Source organism: Sorex araneus, chromosome 3, assembly GCF_027595985.1.
Source record: "Sorex araneus isolate mSorAra2 chromosome 3, mSorAra2.pri, whole genome shotgun sequence".
NCBI lineage: Eukaryota > Metazoa > Chordata > Mammalia > Eulipotyphla > Soricidae > Sorex > Sorex araneus.
In genome coordinates, this window is record NC_073304.1 from 136,675,626 (window position 1) to 136,696,005 (window position 20,380).

Below are 20,380 nucleotides of genomic sequence, written 5' to 3' on the forward strand. Positions count from 1 at the left end.
GATCCCATTTGGAATTTTGGGATAACAGTGACATCGGTCAGACAAAACCATCAATTGAATATGATGTGCTCAATTGCATTGTGGAAGTGTCTACTGGGAGACTCCCATGTCCAATGTTTCGATTCAGCCTTCTAGATGGTCTTGGTCAACATGATGAACTCAGACAGTCTCTCACCCTGATCTTTCCATTCTAGGCCATGGGTCCCAATGTGAAGTTCTTTGGGCGACCTTCTTGGTCCTATCTTGGCGTTAAAATCACCAACAGTGACCTTGTAGAAGGTGTGGTCTTCTTTATAGAACTTCTCCAGCTCTATATAGAACTTCTCAATTTCTTCTTCATTATAGTTGGATGTTGGTGCATAGATGATGAAGATAGAAACTGCCGGCAATGAGCCATATCTATTCAAACGTAAGCATCCAATTCAGTTGTTAGGCATTTGAATGAATCAATGCTCATGGCCAAGTTCGTGTTTGAGGACACCGACACACCAATGCCTCTACTGGTGTTCTGAAGAACAGTTTTTCTCCAGTGTCGAAAATGGCATGATGTGATCAATGCCTTCTCATCTTGGTCAATCCAATGAGATCATACTTGATCTTCTGCACTTTCACTATCAGATCCTTGATGGATGCTTCTGATGTCAACTTACATATGTTAAAATTGCACACAGTCATTTTAGTTTTTCTTTGTTTGGGCAGTCAAGTTCAGCCTTGAGATTTTAGCAGCCTTTTCTTATTCATCCTTCTCAATGCTGCCATATGGGGGGCTCATCCATGGTCAGGAAATGAGGCCCATTTTTGTTACTATTTTTGTCATATAGAATGTTCCACGAGTAGCTTGCCAAGCTCTGCTGTTTGGGTGGCATGTCGGGAGGTGGCCCTCGCCCTACTCCTCACTTATCTACTGTTTAAGTATAATTACCCTTATCTTAGTTTTAATGTCCCTCCTACCATTTCTCACTCCCATAGCAGAGCCTAAAACAAGAATTCTAGTAGAAATCATTTATTTAGAAGGTGAACCCAGGAATAACAGCAGGGAAGTTGGGAAGAAAGACAATGAAAGAAAGGAGACAGTGAGGTTGTTATAATCCCGTTACCACCAGAAAACTGACAGTCCCCTTGATGGGATGGGGTTGGGGTTATCTGGGTTCTGGTGTAGAACATGCTTCTGAATTAGCTCACCTGACAAGCAAGGGAACTGAAGTACTTAGCACAAATCCCACCAGTCACTTGTAAAGGATTGTCTTTTGAGGTGTATTAATTCCCTGTGTAGGCTGCAACAACTCAGAGAAATCTAATTACTGATAAATGGATAATGCTCCAAGTCTGAAGTGTTATAACAGGGTGTATGGGAAGAGCAAATATATCTGCTAGAATTCTGTTTAAACCTTCCCTTCCTTTAGTTAACTCAGTGCATCCTTTTACACTTCACTTAAGCTTCACCTCTTCAGGAAAGCTCTTATAACCTTCACTCTGATTTTGCTGCCTCTTGTCTATTTCCCATTAGGATTTCAGAGAATCTGTTAACTCTGGTTCAGATTATTGTCTTACTTTTATGTATCTCCCAGTTCTTTGTCAGCCTGTATCCTCATGACCTTTTGCAGTTCTGGCAGGTGGTCAGGGCCATCAGATGGCAACTTAAATGGTAAATGTAACAATAATGAAGTCATCATGACCATAATAGTGTTTATAGAACGATCATTCTGTGTAAGCAGTTTAGATGTATTAAAACCTTTGAACATTGGGCTTTTTTTATTTTTCCTATTTTCTACATATGGAAAATAAGGTAGAGCTCTGCATAATTTGCCATCACTACAAGATTAATTTTGAAAGAAAGTCAAAGAGTTTGAGTTCAAATCCTGAGTAAGCTTATAAATACTCTATAGGTAGAGTAAAAATAATGAATGAATGAATGAATGAATGAATGAATGAATGAATGGATATCTTAAGTGTTATCCATCACATAGAGGCTATTCTGAGGAAGGTGCTATTGGTATAGTTTGTAATATTCAAATGTCAGCTCTAGTTTTGCACTTTCCACTGTTTTCCTCTAGCCAGACTGGAAGTATATTTCCTCTCTGACACCTTTTGTAATACCTTTGACCACCTTCCACTACTCATTCAAATTCATCTGCATCTTTGTTCCCTTACCAAGTTTCTAGACAATTGCTAAAGTGATGGATTTATCTTGGTTATTACTAACCCACATGCAAATCCTCACTCTCCATAGAGTACCAAGAGTGTCTCCCAGATGGACATGTAGATACATGGGTGGCAAACAAAGTGATCTTCCATTCTTCCTTTAATTTTCTCTAGAAACCCTGAAGACTCTCTTTTTCATCACTTCTGTGATTCCAAGAGTCTGTTGTCATAGAGATGTTACATGGTTCTAGAAATCAAAATTCTATTTAAATATAGTAAATTCAGGGAAGAATCTGTGAAGAGTTTACTTTTTAACATCATGATACTCATTTGCTTGAGAAATTACATTTCTAAGAAATAAGTATTTTTCTTGCCAAAACTGCATTCATAGAAAGAATAATATATATATAGAAAATCACTAATTATTCTGATATATTTGAATGGAAGAAAACTTAGTATCTTAAAAGTTAGCTATGGTCATCAAGAATTGCCTTTTAAAACCTTAAATAAAATGTATTTTGCATTTAAACTAATATTTCTCTAATAATTATTAATGACTTTCCCTTAGCAGAGTGCCATTTTGAATTAATTTGGCTAAAATTATTAAATTATGAATAGTTAGCAACAGAGAAAGTTGCAAACTTTTACTCTCTCCTTTATTTGTGAATTTTACACATGTAAATAGTGTCCTATAAGAGATACATAGAGAATAGTGGAAATTTAGCAAAACACATAAATTTGTTAAATTTAACATATAGCATCAATTATAAAATGGGATACAAAAGAATATCAAATATGCTCTTGATGTCATAGTGATAGAATAGTAGGTAGGTCACTTGCCTTGCGCACAGCTGATTGGAGCCCTACATGGTTCCCCAGGCCTCCAGGAGTAATTCCTGAGCAGAGTCAGAAATAATTCCTGAGCACTAGCAGGTGTGGCTCCAAAACAAAAACAAAAACAAAATCTTTTTATCATTGAAGAATTCATGACCTAGAGATGGACCCATAAAACAATATTTCAGCAATTAACAAGGCTATGAGATTTCATAGTAAAATAGATAATATTTATTATATAATGTTGTTTCAGTAGCTATCCTCCTGTCTTCTGTAACAAAATCTCATTAATCCACGCACAACTCTACATAAGAGGGACATTATTGACCTTTCTACTCTATAATTGATGAATTTGAAACCCAGGAATAACTAACTTTTCTCAGTTCATACACCTATTTAATAGGGGTTGGAGAAGCTAATATTTAGAACTAAACCCTAAAGTCCTTAAAATTTACATTCAGAAAACATTAAAAATAAGGCATACACAACTGTTTTTCCAAAATTGGGCAAAGCAAGTGTAATGGTGCTTCAGCATGGCCTCGAAGTTTGACAAGGTGTGGAGAAGAAACTCACCTCTGGAATTGCAACAGGAAAGCTAAACTTAAAAGCAAAGGACTTAAGAAAATAGAAAATGATCAAGTGATATCTTCCAATAGGTGAGAGAGTGAAGGGGCTAAGAATAATGAAACATAAAAGTGATTGAATCTGTACATCACTGACCTTGAGCCTGACCGACCCACTCACCACATCTAAACTTTTTGCATTAGGGACTTAGTATTACAAAGTGATTGTAAATTAGTTTAGAGTTTTATTTTAAAATAGATTTAAGAGTTACATGTTCAAAAATGAGGAATTATAAGTGGGGCTAGGAGGAGAGAAGTCAGGAACTCACAAAATAAAGATGGCTGGCACTGTGTACACGAATTTGGGTTGCAATAATGTGAATAGAGAAGAGGAAACATGGAACAAGAGAATTTCACATTGTGAAGAATATTTTCTGCAGAGATGGTATGTTAAAAGTTTAGAAAAGCAAATATGTCCTTGAACACTAACAGAATAACTCTGATGGTCCCCAGTACTGTAGGTCCCAAGCAGCAATCCGTCTTTGGGCTCACATATTGAACCTCATGCCTAATAGGTCAATAACTGATGGGAATGGCTCATTGATACCCCTAACACTGCTTGGGAACTGCCCAACTCCCCGATGAAGCTGTGTTCTCTAGTCTAGCACTGGAAAGTGTTTGTCCTTGTGAGTTAAATGGGGTAACTGAGAAAGCGAAAGAGAGGAGTTAATGGAAATAGGTGTAGCTATCAGAAGCATCAGAAATCACTTAGCTCAAGATTTTGGATTTTTAAGTGTAGGAAACTAGCATTTTTCCATGGTGCCTGCAGGAATTCAATGTATCAACCCACACCTGAATGGTGATTTGCCCAGGCTGCTCAGACATTTAAGGTGAGCGCATGTGATTAAGCAAATACTGAAAAAACAGGTAGTCTTTTTATTGTGTGATTTTTATTTCTTCAGACAAAAGAAGCATCTTATGAAAATAAATTATAACATTGGTTTTTACTATAAATAAAGAATATTTTAAAAATGTAAACCATGTGAAATTGTACTCATGTATGCAAGATTTCTTTCTTTAATAACAATGATGATATAAGGCAGGATAAACAAAATTTAACATTCTCCTTTCTACTGAGTTTTTTTTTGGTTTAATTTTAAATTGGTTAAATTGGAGCATTCTGGTGTTTCTGACTTTTGTACTGTCTCTCTTGTTTTTTAATAGATGATATTAATGAAGAAGACATTGACATGAAAGAAGATGCAGGTATCAAATTTATGATTTTGGTCTTAAAACATAGATAAGTATCATTTTATCGCTTATGTGATCTCACATTTTTTAACAAGAAAGACACAATATGGTTAATAGCATAGAAATGTATACTTAAGACCATAAAGTAAGAAAATAGTTATGTTAAATCTTAGAGCTAATGCAGTTTTTTAATTTTAGCACTAAAACTTGACTGTGAGCATCCTGATAGATCAGATAAAACTGAAACATGACCTTTTGGTTTAGAGAGTTGAATAAGAAATCAGCCACCAAACTATTTTGGAAGGGGTGGTTTTAGGGCCACACTAGACTGTGCTCAAGACTTACTCCTGGCTCTGTGTTCAGTGATAACTCATGGCAGGACTCAGAGTCCAAAACTGGTGCCAGGGATTGAGTTGGAAGCAGATGCATGCAAGGCAATCACCTTACCCCAGATCCAAAACTTGGTGGCTAATGAATACACTTTTGCTTGTATATCTGTGGGTCAGGAATAGACAGAGCACAGCAAGTGTGCTGTGATCCTCCTCCAGATTTCAACAGAAATCTGAACAAATAGGGACTGGAATTAGATGAAGATTTCTTCACTTATTTATTTTGCTAATGATTGATATCAGTACTCTGCTGAGATTTTCACTAGGGTAGTTTCCTAAATCATTTTTGCCATGCCTCTTTACAAGGCCTAAACTTCATCACTGCATCAGAGTCACCTTCCAAAGTGGCATCTTGAGAGAGTGAGTCAGAGAAAGATGTACCCTATTAAGACAGCCTCACGGGATTCATAACGCCATTTTAACCAAACTTTCTTCTTAGAAACAGGCATTCAAAAGTCCACTAATACTCAGATAAATAGAAAATAAACTCAGTCTCTGAATGAGTCCCAGAAAGCTTCTGACGGGGATTTAGGCCCTGAAAATATTGCTGTAGTATGTCTGGAAAATACACTTTGTACAGATGAAATACTATTTAGTCTAAATATCAGAAACTAAGTTGAATGCTCCTCAAAAGATGAGGAAACCTAGAAGTTGAAAACATATATTCTGGACTGTATCACCGTATCACTGTCATCTTGTTGCTCACAATTTGCTCGAACAAGCACCAGCAACGTCTCCATTGTGAGACTTGTTGTTACTGTTTTTGGCATATCAAATACACCAAGGGTAGCTTGCCAGGCTCTGCCATGCAGACCAGATACTCTCAGTAGTTTGCCGGGCTCTCCAAGAGGGCTGAAGGAATCGAACCCAGGTCGGCCAAATGCAAGGCAAATACCCTACCCGCTGTACGAATAATACTCTGGACTAGTAGCTACAAAATATTTTCTTGAATTCATTAATCAATATACCTGAACTCCAACTTAATACCACTATGCATTGAGTTTGGACAGAGCCTTTCTCTGTATTGTCAAGTCTACACCTCTGGAAGCAATAGCACCTATCAAAGTTGTTTTGAGATTAAACAAAATACTGTGCTTAAAATATTTTTAGGGGGGCTGGAGCAATAGCACAGAGAGTAGGGCTTTTGCCTTGCATGCAGCCGACCCGGGTTTGATTCCCAGCATCCCATTTGGTCCCCTGAGCACCGCCAGGAGTAATTCCTGAGTGCAGAGCCAGGAGTAACCCCTGTGCATCGCCAGGTGTGACGCAAAAAAAAAAAAAAAAGATTTTTTTAGGGAGTGCTGGAGTGATAGTACAGTGGGTAGGGAATTTCCCCCGAACACAGCCAGAGTGGCATCTCTGATCCCTGCCAAGCATGATCCCTAAACTCAGAGTCAGGAATCAGACCTGAGCACCAGTGGGTGTGGTCTAAAAACCAACAATAATAAAATATTTCGTGTCATTGTAAACATTCAGTAAATTATCATTCTTTTGTTTTACCAGGTATTGTAAGGGCAAAATAGTAAATTTATGCTATAAGAGCTTCATTTCCTCTATATTACACGGATCTAGGCATAAAAGGGTGATAGAGTCAAAGTTAAAAGTTAAAAGAGGTATCTTAGTCTGAATATCTTTATAACTCATGGTGACTTAGTAAAAATTTTTTAAAGAATAAAAAATGAAGTGTGTTATTTACAAAAATAATTCAGTGATTTTAATTTTATGTAATATTTTGTTTAATTAAAAGCAGTTTTTTGTTTGTTTTTAGTTTTTGGCCCACACCTGGCAAAGTTCTGGGGTTACTCTTGGCTCTGCATTCAGGAATCACTCCTGGTGGGACTCAGGATACCACCTGGGATATGGGGGGAGAAAACCCAGGCCAGCCACATGCTAATTCCCTACACACTGTACTATCACTCCTGCCCATATTCTTTTTAATTTAAAACTCCCTGCAAGTGATAACCACATCCTCAAAAGCTCTCTTAAGACAGTTTTTAGGGGTGACCAAACTTTTAGGTTATGTTTATTTTAAATGATCTTTTTCTTTTTAAATTTTGTTCATTCTCCCTCCCCTTACCATTTATATGATCAGTTTCTTTTTTAAAATCATAGTTCATCAGAGCACTCTTTATAGATTTGCCTACTCTTTCATTTTTCTCTATGAATATTAACATTTAATTTATAGTATGCTACAAGTCTCTGGGTTCTCAGTTGTTTAGATATTTTTACAAAGGTGTACATGTTTTCATTTTAAGGGTAAATGTTACAACTCCATAGTAACCACTAGTGGTTCACCCCAGCCATTTTCCTCTCCAAACATCTGATTCCTAAGATTGTCTTGATTTCACTAGGGCAATGGGTTTAGAGATCAAGGGAAACTGAGGAAGAATCAGTATAAAGTCAAGGGCAGGAATGAAGGAGGTAGAAAGAAGGGAGGCTCTACTAACCATCATCAGTTCCCAACTATGTTCTCTTGGCATGAACAATGGGCATGTAAGACCAACAGTTTTTTAAGTTCTTGTGACTCTCTGCTGGATATTTACCTCTGGCCACGAAAGCAGACTCAAAGCACTAGTTAGTTAATGTCTCTGGAGCAACCCTCAGCCGATGATGAAAAAGGGTTTGTTTATCAGTCTGAGGCATGGTCTGTTTTAACACTCCATAGAAGTGGTTTATTGTGAGCTGTTGTGTAATTTTAGGCTTACTAATAGTCATACCAAAAAAATACAGTCAAAAGAAATAAGTTAAGTTAATTATAATACAGGGCTGGAGCGATAGCACAACGGTAGGGCATTCATTTTTCACACAGCCGACCTGTATTCGATTCCTCTGTCCCTCTCGAATAGCCCAGCAAGCTACCGAGAGTATCAAGCCCGAACGGCAGAGCCTGGTAAGCTAAGCAGAGCCTGGTAAGCTAACCATGGCGTATTGGATATGCCAAAAACAGTAACAATAAGTCTCACATTGAGAGACCTTACTGTGGCCACTCGAACAAATCCATGAACAACGGGATAACAGTGACAGTGACAATTATAAAACATTCATATAATAATATATACATTCATTATTTTAGCATATGATCGATATAAAATTATCAGTCAGATATTTTAGTTTTTTCTCATACTATTACAATATTCTGTGTGTGTTTAATATTACCCCTAAATTCCAACTAACAGCTTTTCAAGTACTCCTTAACAGTTTGGGGTATTGAATAGCAAGATTGTATGCCATAAAAATTCTGTACTAGCACTCACCTTTTCAATATATTTTATAAGAAAATACAACCTTGAACTGAAGAGAGAATTCAAAGGGCTGAGCACCAGCCTTGCATATGGGAATCTAAATTCTATCCCAGAAGTACATGGTCCCTGAATACAACTAGGAGAAACCCTGGACACAGAGGCAGGAGTAGCACTGAGCACTGTTGGGTATGACTCACAACGAACAAAAAATTAACTTAAGGAAGAGATTCATACTTTTTGTAGAAAAGCTCAAGAAAAAATTTTAGTTTCTATGCCCATGGAGGAAGTCTCATTATTTAAGAGAAATATATGTTAGCGTTACAGGATCACCAGTTTTTGGCATCCAAAATCTTGTTATTGATGTTTGATATTTTTATTATAAAGTTCAGGACAACATCCTGAAATTATCCTTCAGCTTTGGAAATCACAACACTTTCAGTACTCTAAATTAAGGACCATATCTCACTAAGGTCATTTGCCGAAGTGCCATAAGTACACATTTCTAGGTAAAAAGGAGTTGGCTTCTTAATGATATGTTGCAGGCTAGTCAAACCACTGAGTGACATTTTTATAAAAAACAGACAATTATTGTCAATACTAATATAGAACCCAGAAGGTAGGAGTCAGAATTTGAGATTTGAAGACATTAATTGGGTCATTATTTCTGATTTTAGCCACTCCATGTCTAATGTGGGGGTTATCTTTAGCAGCTGGACACAGCCGTTCAAGTCATACTCAATGACCCAAGAATGCTAAGTCATTTAATCAAATGGGCATGTGATATGATCTCCATTTCCTAATATCTGAGTGCTGAAATCATGGGGGATTTCTGTGCAGGATGGTTCCATGGTGTGCCAGCTGGTCTTGCCAGACGTTGGTGGGCAGCCAGCTTCTGTTCAGATCTCACACTTAGATGTGTTAGTTTCTAAGATCAGTCTGACCAGCCTCCAAGATTATTACCTGCTGCTTGTTCTCTGTTCTGCATCATCTATTTTTCTCATGTAAGTAGAAAAGCTAAAGAAATTTGTAAAAGCACAGAATATAAGAAATAGCTACATACCCAATCAATACTAGCAAGTAATGGTAAATAATTAGAATATCAAAAATCAGGGAGGTGCTGACAAATGTAATTTCTGGGTGGGAAGAACCTCTATTGAAAGACTTTTAAATTTTTTCTTGTGTAAATACACCAACCATGATATTGTTCAAGCTACCCAAACAGGAAAACAATAATTGTGGAAGTAGAGAAGGGATAGATAAAAGAGGCTGATGCATGTTAGCTTCCGTTGGTTATGTCGCTCCGTTTGCTGAACCCAACTTTAATTGAGTATGCACCATGTACTAACATACAAGAACTCAATAAAACTGGAGACAGAGATGGTTATTATTTGAGCCTAAACATAAATTAGTTTTTGCTTAGACAACAGAGCCAGAGTTGCATCCATGCATTTCTAGCTTCAAAATTCACCTTCTTAAGGCACGTTCTCCTGTCTCTATTCATAAATATTAAGAAGAGGCAGTCATATCTCAGCTAGTAGAAAAATGGGTCTTTCTTAAGGTGGTGTTCTGCTTTCACAGTGAAAGACTGGATTAACTGCCTGGAATTCTTTATAAGTCCTAAATTAGTTTCCCTAACCCTAACATGGGCTGGAGCAATAGCACAGTGGTTGGGCATTCGCTTTTCATGCGGCCTACCTGAGTTCAATTCCTCTGCCCCTCTCAGAGAGCACGGCAAGGTACCGAGAGTATGAGCCTGCGTGGCAGAGCCTGGCAAGCTACCCGTGTGTATTGGATATGCCAAAAACAGTAACAATAAGTCTCTCAATGAGAGACGTTACTGGTGCCCACTCAAACAAATCGATGAGCAACGGGATGACAGTGACAGTGAATAACATAGCAATTGATTCCCATGACTTTCTATTTCCAACATGACATACTGTGAAAAGGGGCTCCAAATGGACCAAGAAGGGACAGAAAATCAGTCACTGCCAATCGCACTTCAGCCATCTCAGAGTCAGGGATATAGTTGAGTTCTTCAGGGAACAAAGTTCTACTCATGGAAAATCCCCAGGTTTCTTCTCTCTGACAGAAACAGAGGCAACATAGAATGCTGCTTCCTGACTATGTTTCTTTATATCCTTCATACATGAGATATATCATTGTAAATATATCCTTACCATTTTGACTGACTTCATTCAGAATTATATCCTCTAGTTCATTCCACATGGCAGCAAATTTAATGATTTTATCTTTTTATAGTGAGTAGTATTCCATGACATGTATAAATATATAGCTTTATATAAAACTGCTTGTGTGTGGCACAATTTATCTAAATAAATAGTGCTAGATATATCTATATCTACCTATAGGTAGATATAGATATAGATAACTAGATAAATTGTGCCTTACATATGATACAATTTATCTAGTTATTTATTCTTAGGTATTTGTATTATTTTAAGATTTTGGCTGTCACTGTCACTGTCATCCTGTTGCTCATTGACTTCCTCAATTGGGCACTAGTAACATCTCCATTGTGAGACTTGTTACTATTTTTGGCATATTGAATACGCCATGGGTAGCTTGCCAGGCTCTGCCAGGTGGGTGAGATACTCTCGGTAGCTTGTCGGGCTCTCTGGGCAAATGCCCTACCCGCTGTGCTATCGCTCCAGCCCAGTATTTGTGTCATTTTAAGATCTTGGCTATTATTGGTTATTTTATCCATGTAACAAATCAAAGCACCATGACTAAAAAGTAATAAAATTTCACTTTTGTCTGGGTGATTACATATCTCAAAAAGTTAGCAAATAGATGTCTTAGTCAATCTCATCAGTTCACCAAGAATTTTCATTCAAGTGGGATATCAAGAATTAAATCAAATATTAAAACCTCCCTTTCAAGAAATACTGGCTTACAGTTGAATTCTCAGCATAGAACATGCCCTCTTGTTCCCAGTTGCACAGCACGCACTTAGGGAGTGAGAAAGCTTTAGATTTTTCTCCAAGTAAGATTGTAAATGTTGTTTTGTCCATTTTATGAATCCCTTTGAGCCCAGCATCTGTGGGCAGTGAGCTGTTCTAAGCATCTCATTTCTGTTTTAGCTGAACCCATTCCAAAGGGTCAACATCCATCTCACACCTGGTGACAGAGTTGGGTGAATTGCTAATGCAGTCGTTGGCAAAATTTTTTCTCCCTGGCCGTGGCAATGACCTTAGTGGTGACTGACTTGCAACCACAGAAAATCAACTTAGTGTCCTAAAACCTTTGTAGTCCATAATGCCAAAGTTTTTAAATAGCACATCTATCATATGAATGTTTCTTTTCCCTATTTAATAAATATAAAAGAAAAATGAGTCACCACCACTTGATAGTGTAATTTTATAATCCTGGCATACAGCAGCATCTGCTGAGAGGTAAAAATTAGGCACAGGTCCTATTATATCTTGGCCTTAAAGGAAGGCCTGGGTGAAGAAGAACTAAAATAGAATTTGAAATGAAAATTTTAAAGTACTGTTAAGTACAGAGACACAATATGGTTAGGAAAGATAAATGTCCTTTTCTTACGGAGCTTATATTCTTGGAGCTGGATAAAGGAGACACACAATAAAGAAACAGGCTTGAGGCAGAGAGATAGTACAGGAGCAAAGCACTTGTCTGGTCTTGTCAAGTCTGATGCTCACTTTGATCCCTCATATCACATATGTCTCATGCGCAGCATCAAGAGGGATCCCAGAGCACAGATCTAGGAGTCAGCCCTGAGAACAGCCAGGAATGGCTCAAAAACAAAAAAGAAACAAGAAAAGCAAAATCACTTCAGATAGTATGATTGCTATGTTGAGTGATAAGATTACAGTCCCCACAGGGACACTTTTTGACTAGATAGTCAGGGAAGGCCTTTCTTCGGGGTCAAGTTTGATCTGAGATTCAAGGGGTGAGAAGGTTAGTAAACATTTCAGTACACATGGTTTTAGAAGAACAGTAGGAGCCAGCAGAGTAATGATTGATGAACACAATGCGTGTCCATAAACTTGAAGACTAAAAACAAGTGGAGTAAGTCGGCTAATATAGCAGGAATTACCCAAGTAAAATGTCCTGTATCATGGAATTTAAATTCTAATAATAAAGATTTTTAAGCAGACAAGCCACATGATAAATTTGTTTCAAAAGACATTTCTGGCTGCTCCATGGGAAATAGATTGTGGAGAGATTAGAAATGGAGAGGTTTGAAATTAGAAGGTTATAGTATTTACTCAGATAAGATATGCTGCGGATTTGCACAGAAATAGTGATTGCAAAGTATAGTCACAGAGGGTGAACATTGGATGTAGTCTAGTGTATTCTATCAGCTAATAGAATATAGTTATAGGAAAATCAAATGAAGTATTAAAACTGCCACTTCAGTTTTTGATTTAAATTTCATGAGATGTTGGAATACCACTGATATAACTGGTTTGCTGACATGGAGAATATTGGACTGACTCTGTAGTTTGAAATGCCTAATGAAATTATTTACATAAATTTGAAATGCTTGACGAGAGTTGAGTGAGAGTAAATCATTGGGGCTGAGAATAGATGGACACAGTTAAATTCTTGTACCAATCATGTGGACAGAGAGGACTATGTAGAAAAGGGCATGTGGACATGGACAACTGGGTCCTTCTGTCATAGTAATGGGACCTTAGACTGAGAGATACAGCTATCTCACAAAGACTGTTGGCAGCTATCAAAAAGATATCTGTGTTTTCAACTGATTGAAAGCCCAGGTGGGGCCTAAGTGATAGGATAGCAGGTAAGGCTGTAATCTACTGTTTGTAATCTACTGATGAGGGTTCAATCCTAACACCACATATGATCCCCTGAACACTTTCAGGAATGATCTCGGAGCACAGAGCCAGGAATAAGCCCTAAGTACTGCTACATGTAGCCCCCAAACCAAAATGAACAAATTAAATAAGTAGAATCTGGAAAAAAGGGTGTTCATTGTCGCATTTAATAACAGCCCTTCAAAACCCCACCAAGTTCAGATTTGGTGTGTGGGATGGGGTATAGTAAAGGTATAGAGTAAATCTGGAAAAGGAAACAGAATAAAAAATGAGATGCCAGCCACAAAAGCAATTGAAGATATAAATTTGTAGCTTGATGGGAGACCAGGGCTGGTGATAGGGATGGTTCTAAGAGTCTTCAGAATTTAATTGGTTCCCCGCACCCACCCCAGATAGACTTGTCAAGGATAAGACATTGATAATAGTAGATTAGACAATATTTTAATGGGAAGTATAAAGAGGCTATGTAAAATATGAATTACTAAAGAAGTCTGAGAAATAGTAGAAGATCATTTCAAGCCCCAGTCACTCTTTTTTTTTTCTTTTTTGGGTCATACCCGGTGATACACAGGTGTTACTCCTGGCTCTGCACTCAGGAATTACTCCTGGCGGTGCTCAGGGGACTATATGGGATGCTAGGATTCGAACCCGGGTCAGCTACGTGCAAGGCAAATGCACTACCCACTGTGATATCGCTCCAGCATCAAGCCCCAGTCACTCTTAAAATGAGATGGTATTGCAGCTCATCAAACTCTGCTTTGAAAGCAAAATCACACAATAACAATGTTAATTAATAGATAAGGTTTTAAATAAAAAATGAGATAATATTACAGCTCAGTACTCCCATTTTGAAGGTGAAGCTGCATAATAACAATTTTAAATCAAACTTTCCTCAAAAAAATGAACTGTAAATAATTTGGGATTGCCTTATGGGGAGATTTTTTAGTTAAAATACCTCTCAAACTTTTACATTTTAATAAATAGAATTTTTAATGATAACTACTAAGAAAATTTTATTTCAGATGTTAAGCTTAAGTTTGTGCTCATAGGAAAAATATACAGTATTGTTAAACAATTAGTTTCACTGTGATGACTGATAAATCTGCAAATAAGTTTCACTGTATGTCTGGACTTTCTCAGAATCATACATCTTTAAACTTCAGAGTAATTTTGAACTCTACAGGCAATATTCAGCATATTCAATCTTTTTACTTCCAGAGGGTGCAGAGCCAAAAGGCCTCTCACCACCCCACAAGAAAAGCAAAGCAAAGAAACCAGAATGTTCCAAGGGATCTAGTGAGGGTAAGTCCTATATTTAAATTCTCTAAAAAAGGAAAATAAAACTTCTGGTTTTATTTTTTAAATTTTGTATATACTTTCATGCTCAGATTGTTCTCAGAGTTCAAAATTTACAAAGCAGTTATTTATCTTTTCTTAACCTTGAAAACTCATGGCTATACCACCCTGAACACACCTGATCTCTTCTGAAAATTCACCCCAGAACATAAGGACAAAAATATTTGAGCTTGAATTTGATAAGAAAATCTGAATTAAAAAAATCATTTTTTCAGTGTGTTTTTTTTTGTATTTTGTTTTTCTTTTTTTACTTTTGTTGAAAAGTTGTGGTCAGTTCTTAGAAGTTAGGTATTCTGAAATTTGATGTTTTGCTTTTTATTTTTTCCTTCATGGACATATTGTTATCCAAAATCAATCCTCAGTAATGAAAGGAAATGTTTCTTGACTTCCGCATCCTCTTTCACTTTTCAGAAGCCCACTTGTCATTACATTTAGGTACTGAACGGACAGTTCCAACTGGACTCTTTTATGAAGAAATGTCTCTGTTTCTCTTTTATAATACTAGCACAGTTTATTCATATTTCCTTTTAAAATGTAAATTAGGCACTTTTGAAAGTGACCCTCTCACTTAAGAGTATACATACATTTCTGAAAGAATGTATTTATGCCTTCTGTCTTTGTGGAATGAAGTTGGAACCTTGCTTCAACCACTGTAAATGGAGAATATACTAGTACTGACAATGTTAAATTTGAGTTTTCTGGGACGAAGGTGCCAAGATAACAAAGTTGTTCTAGAAATTTATAAGAGGGTAAGGCTATGATGAATATTGGGGAAAGAAGCAGGATATATATCCGGAAATCAGTAAAACCAGAAAAAGAAAGGACAATTTTCTAGAAAATGCCTCCATCTGAGTTTCTCTCCTTTTAAGAAAGAAGACTCAGCCATGAAAGATGTACATAGCATGGGGCAGGATTGGCTGGCCTCTTATGTCACCTTCTTTCTATTTTTGATTGTAAACAATTTGGAAAGAATGTAGCCTTGTCAGAAACATACAGTTGCAATGGTGACTACTAGTGGCTGTGAATTAACTTCTCTGTCTGGCAGAATCTCTCCGAAGGGAGATCATACTGGGATTGCACAACCTCCATCTGTCAGGATTCCAAGTGTTAAGTAATAACTCTGATTTCATCCTCAATCTGTGTTCTGAACTAATTGAAAAGGCAAAAACTCAAAGAACGTTTGAAAAATATCTGCATTAGCTTTATTACTACTAAGGTGGCACCAAGAATCTGGTGCCTTGATCCCACAGGGACCTTCCTAAAGATGGCATTAGCTTCTGAATATTGATGAGCTCTACCCACCCAGTAGTGGGTATAGCTACCCTTGACTCTCCTGTTGAATTCAGTACATGAAGAAGAGTATGAATCTGAGAGAGGTTGGACAGAAGGCTATTTTCTCCTCTTTCTTTGAAAATAAGAGTATTTGAAGGAGAGCATGGAAGAGAATGTTCACTGACCTCTGGGTGAGAAGAAATAAACATTTACAACTCACAATAAATAATAGTCATAGTATGTGTAAAGTACCTACCATTTTGCCTGGATTTTCATTAGCAAACAACTATAGTCACATTATCAGAATCTTGCTAAAATGTATACACTTTGCGAATAGATGGAAAGTTAGTGCTGAGGAGGTTAGAGTCAAGTCAGGGAAGAACACTTGGAACCATGGAGAAGCTGGAGCTGGCGTGGCTAGTGTCTGATCAGGAGAGTAGCACGGGCTTCCAACTACTGCTGTAATTAGGTCATTTCTGAACAATCTCTTCAGGACAATGAATTAGAGGCACAACAACAATTGTTCGTTCCCTGGAGAGCCTCTACCTCTTGAGTGGTTTCCATTAAATGTGTGACCTAGATCCAAAGATGTGTTTCATTTCCGCGTGTCATGGTGGCGGGACATAAATGGCAGCAGTTCCATCCCCTGAGTTATGGAGGGGATGCCTTGTTATTCCTTGGAGCATTTGAAAGGAATTATTTCTGTTCTTTCCTATATACGTTTTGGGGATTAAGACCATCATTATACAATCCTAATATGTCTAAATACTGTGGGTTCATCAGATCCCTGTAGTGGTCTTGTAATCTGCTTTGAAGCATCCACAAAAGTCATCTTTATACGTTTATTAGCAGGGATGCCCTATACATGACAACCTTGTTTGAATGTAGCTTGTAGGTGTTAATCATTCTAAACATGAGAATTGTGTTAAAGAAAATATCCATAAAATTTCTTCACAGACAAAAGAATTTAGAAAATGAAATGACTTGAAAGTGATACAAGCAGCAGAATCTGGGCTGATAATGTAGGTAGGGCACTTGCTTACAGGCACAGTCAGCCTGGGTTCTATATGTGCCACCCCATGTGGTCCTCAAAGCCCACCAGGTGCTAACAGGTGTTATTCTCCAGAAAAATAAAAATAAAAAAATAATTTTTCAAAAGAGGCAGCGACTGCTTTGGTGGATGGCGGATGATTCCATGAATATGCTTTACTCACCTACTTTCCATCAGTAAGTCATTCTGACAAAATAGGCTGTTTGCCTAAATTCATGTATTGAATTTGCTTTTGCGTTATTTCCTCACATTATTTCAATTGTGCCACACCCAGACTCCCTGCTAAACAAATTATTATAGTTTCCTTTCATAGAGGAGTATGTTGAACCACTGCCCTTCTCTCTGAACCTTTTGTCCTCACTTTAGAGCTATAAGTTTCTTTCAAATTTGGTCATCTCTCTGATATTATACACCTCCCTTATATAGTTTTACTGAAAGGGGCCTCTGACATTATTATTATTATTATTTATAGATCACTAAGTTTAACTCACCACATTTGGCCTCATTTCTCTTCTTTCTTCCTGTAAGATTTGCTTCTCATCCTCCAGAACTACCGCTAATACTGACTCCTTTACAAGAATAGGATTAGAACTCAAACTTGTCTAGATTTTTCCAGCATATGCAACCATCATTATTGTATTCATATCCAGAGAAGAATTTTAAGAGCATATGGTCAAAATTTTTCATTCCATGTATTTTTTTAAAAGGAAAGACTGCAAATGGTTATTTAACTTGCCCAAGTCCAAGCCATTTGTTCATTTCAGAATCCTTTTTTTTGTCTAGAAATACACAGCCTCTCCCATAATTTCCCCTCCTCTTTTCTGGAAATTAGAGCTCATTCTGTTGAAGGAAGAAATCCTATGATCACTACAGCTTTAACTTTTTATGTATGCTACTAAGCACTATTATTTTGATATTTTATTAAAATACCAAATATCAAAATTAAGTTAACTGATTTCCAAATTGATTCATTTGTGTTTTTATACTGTGGAATATGAGTTTTACTTTTATTGTTTTAATTGAAGCACACTTTTTATTTGACCTACTACAGCATTATGCAAATAACAGAATATTTAGTAATTTGAGAAAACTAATTAATAACTAGCATATGAAATAAACGATCAAGTTATCTCTGAACTAGCAAAATCATGGGCAGAAAAATGCCCACATTAATACTTGTTTAATCAATTATAACTCTAGTTTTTGCCCAGAAAAAAATTTTAATTAAGAGGATATTATTATAGAAAATTTAGTACCTGTAATAAAGCATGGTTTTTCTCATACCCTTTCCTCCATGCCATGTTTTGGTAGAACTCCTTATGAAGGGATCCTTTAGTAAAGTCAATAAGAATTTGTTTCAAAATTTAATTAAATTCCTTTCCCTTTTTTTATTGGGGTTTTTATTTGGAAGGGAATACACCTGGCTGTGTTCAGGGCTCACTCCTGGCCCTGTGCTCAGGGTCCACATCAGGCAGTGCTTGGAGAGCCATCTGAGGTTTGAGGGACTGAACTCAGATCAGTCGTGTGCAATGCATGCAGCCTACACACTGTGGTATCTCTTCGGTCTCTTATTTACCTTTTTTAAAAGACAGGTTTGTTGGGTAAAATTCAAGGTGAATGGCTAGTTTCTGGAAAAAATTTTAAAATATTTTTCAATAAATTTAACAATTATGTAGTTGTCAAGAATTAATCTTTCAGTATAACGTTTTATGTATTCAATTTTTTCTGACTGCCTTGCCAATATATTCTTAACCTTTGTTGCTCCTTCCAGTATTATAATTTCAATATTATGATCCTTCCTGTGGATTTCTGTTGATCCTCCTTAGGACTTTTTCTACTTTTAAGACATGGAAATGGGGATATTTTAATAAATCTGAAAATTGTGTACCTATTGTCTAAAAAATATTGCATTTTCCACCATACCATCTATTTTTTCTTTGCCTGTCCTTTAAGATTTTTAACCTATTTGTGTGTGTGTGTGTGTGCGCATGCACACACACATGCATGTGCATATCCATGAGCTTCTTGGTTATTTTTTTAAATGTATCATTGAATTTGGAACTTTAAGAAAAATCAAACTTCAAATTGATAGATACATTTCTCAATTTAGTTATTATCATTTTTAATTCTATTTTTTTCCTTTTTGGGTCAGATTCGGCAATGCACAGGAGTCACTCCTGGCTCTGCACTCAGGAATTACTCCTGGAAGTGCTCAGGGGACCATATGGGATGCTGGGAATCAAACCCGGGTTGGCCACAAACACCCTACCTACTGTGCTATCACTCCAGCCCCAGATCATTTTTAATTCTACAACTTTTAGTTGGTTCTTCTTAGAGTATTCTATTTATTTAATCCACAAAGTACATTTGAAAATAATTTATGTAAAGTTTCTATATTTCAAGTATCTAAGTCAACTTCTATAGTCCATGAGTCTTATAGACTCACACAGATGACTATTCTCTTGTATATTTTGCCTTTTTAATATCACGTTCCTTGACTTTTTATTTGTAGAAATACTCTAAATTTGGTTTAAGAACAACAGTTGTATTCTTCTGAGTTACCTTAAGATAGAAATTTGGGAATAGTTTAACTTATATTCAGCTTAGAGCTTTACTTTTGTTTTGTTTTCTACTTTATTTAAGCGTATATCAGTACATGTGTAAGATTAGAAAATTAAGAAATATTCCTATTTTCTTTATTTTATCAGTATTATAAGTTTTCAGCAGTTCCCATAGTATTTTCAGAATCAAAAATCTGATCTCTTTGTTCTTCATATTATGTTAATATGCTACAAATAATAATGGTTCATGCATAACCATTGTTATATTTTTTGGTTTTGGAAAGTTCTGGTGCATCATACCCTTTACCCAATAACTTACTACAAATACAGATTCTCACTACTGAGCCAAAGAAAAGATAGAGTCATGCAATTTGCTGATCCATGGATGGATCTGGAGAGTGGCATGTTTAGTGAAAGGAGTCAGAGGGAGGGGCAGACATAGAACTCATATGCCAGACATAAAGAAACAAAATTGTGGAATAGCAAAAGCCCAAAGTCCATAGAAAGAAAGAGCAGGAGAGCTCATCCTTGGCAGAATCTTGACAGTGGGATGGACAGAGTGGAATAGATCAAGGAAAGAACCCTACAACAATGATAGAGGAAATTGGTCACTCTGAACAAGTACTGAGTGTAAAAAAGCAGTAAAGTGATGGTATCCTATCAATAATAAGCATTAAAAAGCTTATTATAAGCTTTTTATAAGCAATAAAAAGCATGGTATCCTATCAATAATAGTATTGTAAACTACAGTGACTAAAAGAGGCTGGTGGCAGACAAAGCAAAAAGTTCCTGTCATAGAGGCAAGCTGGGGGAGAGAGGCAAACTGGGGACATTTAGAGGAATGTGGATACTGGTGGAAGGATTGGTGTTGGACATTGTACACCTAAAATTCTATA

At 36.8% G+C, this 20,380-nt stretch overlaps 1 protein-coding gene across 3 annotated transcripts in view; it reads left to right on the forward strand.

The window, feature by feature from the left end:
* The window catches only part of MACROD2 (mono-ADP ribosylhydrolase 2), a 2,262,400-nt gene that overhangs the window by 2,058,782 nt on the left and 183,238 nt on the right, over window positions 1-20,380 (forward strand). For all 3 annotated transcript variants that reach the window (XM_055132027.1, XM_055132028.1, XM_055132029.1), the window contains exons 10-11: window positions 4,764-4,805; window positions 14,463-14,546. In XM_055132027.1, the coding sequence (XP_054988002.1) occupies window positions 4,764-4,805; window positions 14,463-14,546 (126 nt within the window). The remainder of the gene's footprint in view (window positions 1-4,763; window positions 4,806-14,462; window positions 14,547-20,380) is intronic.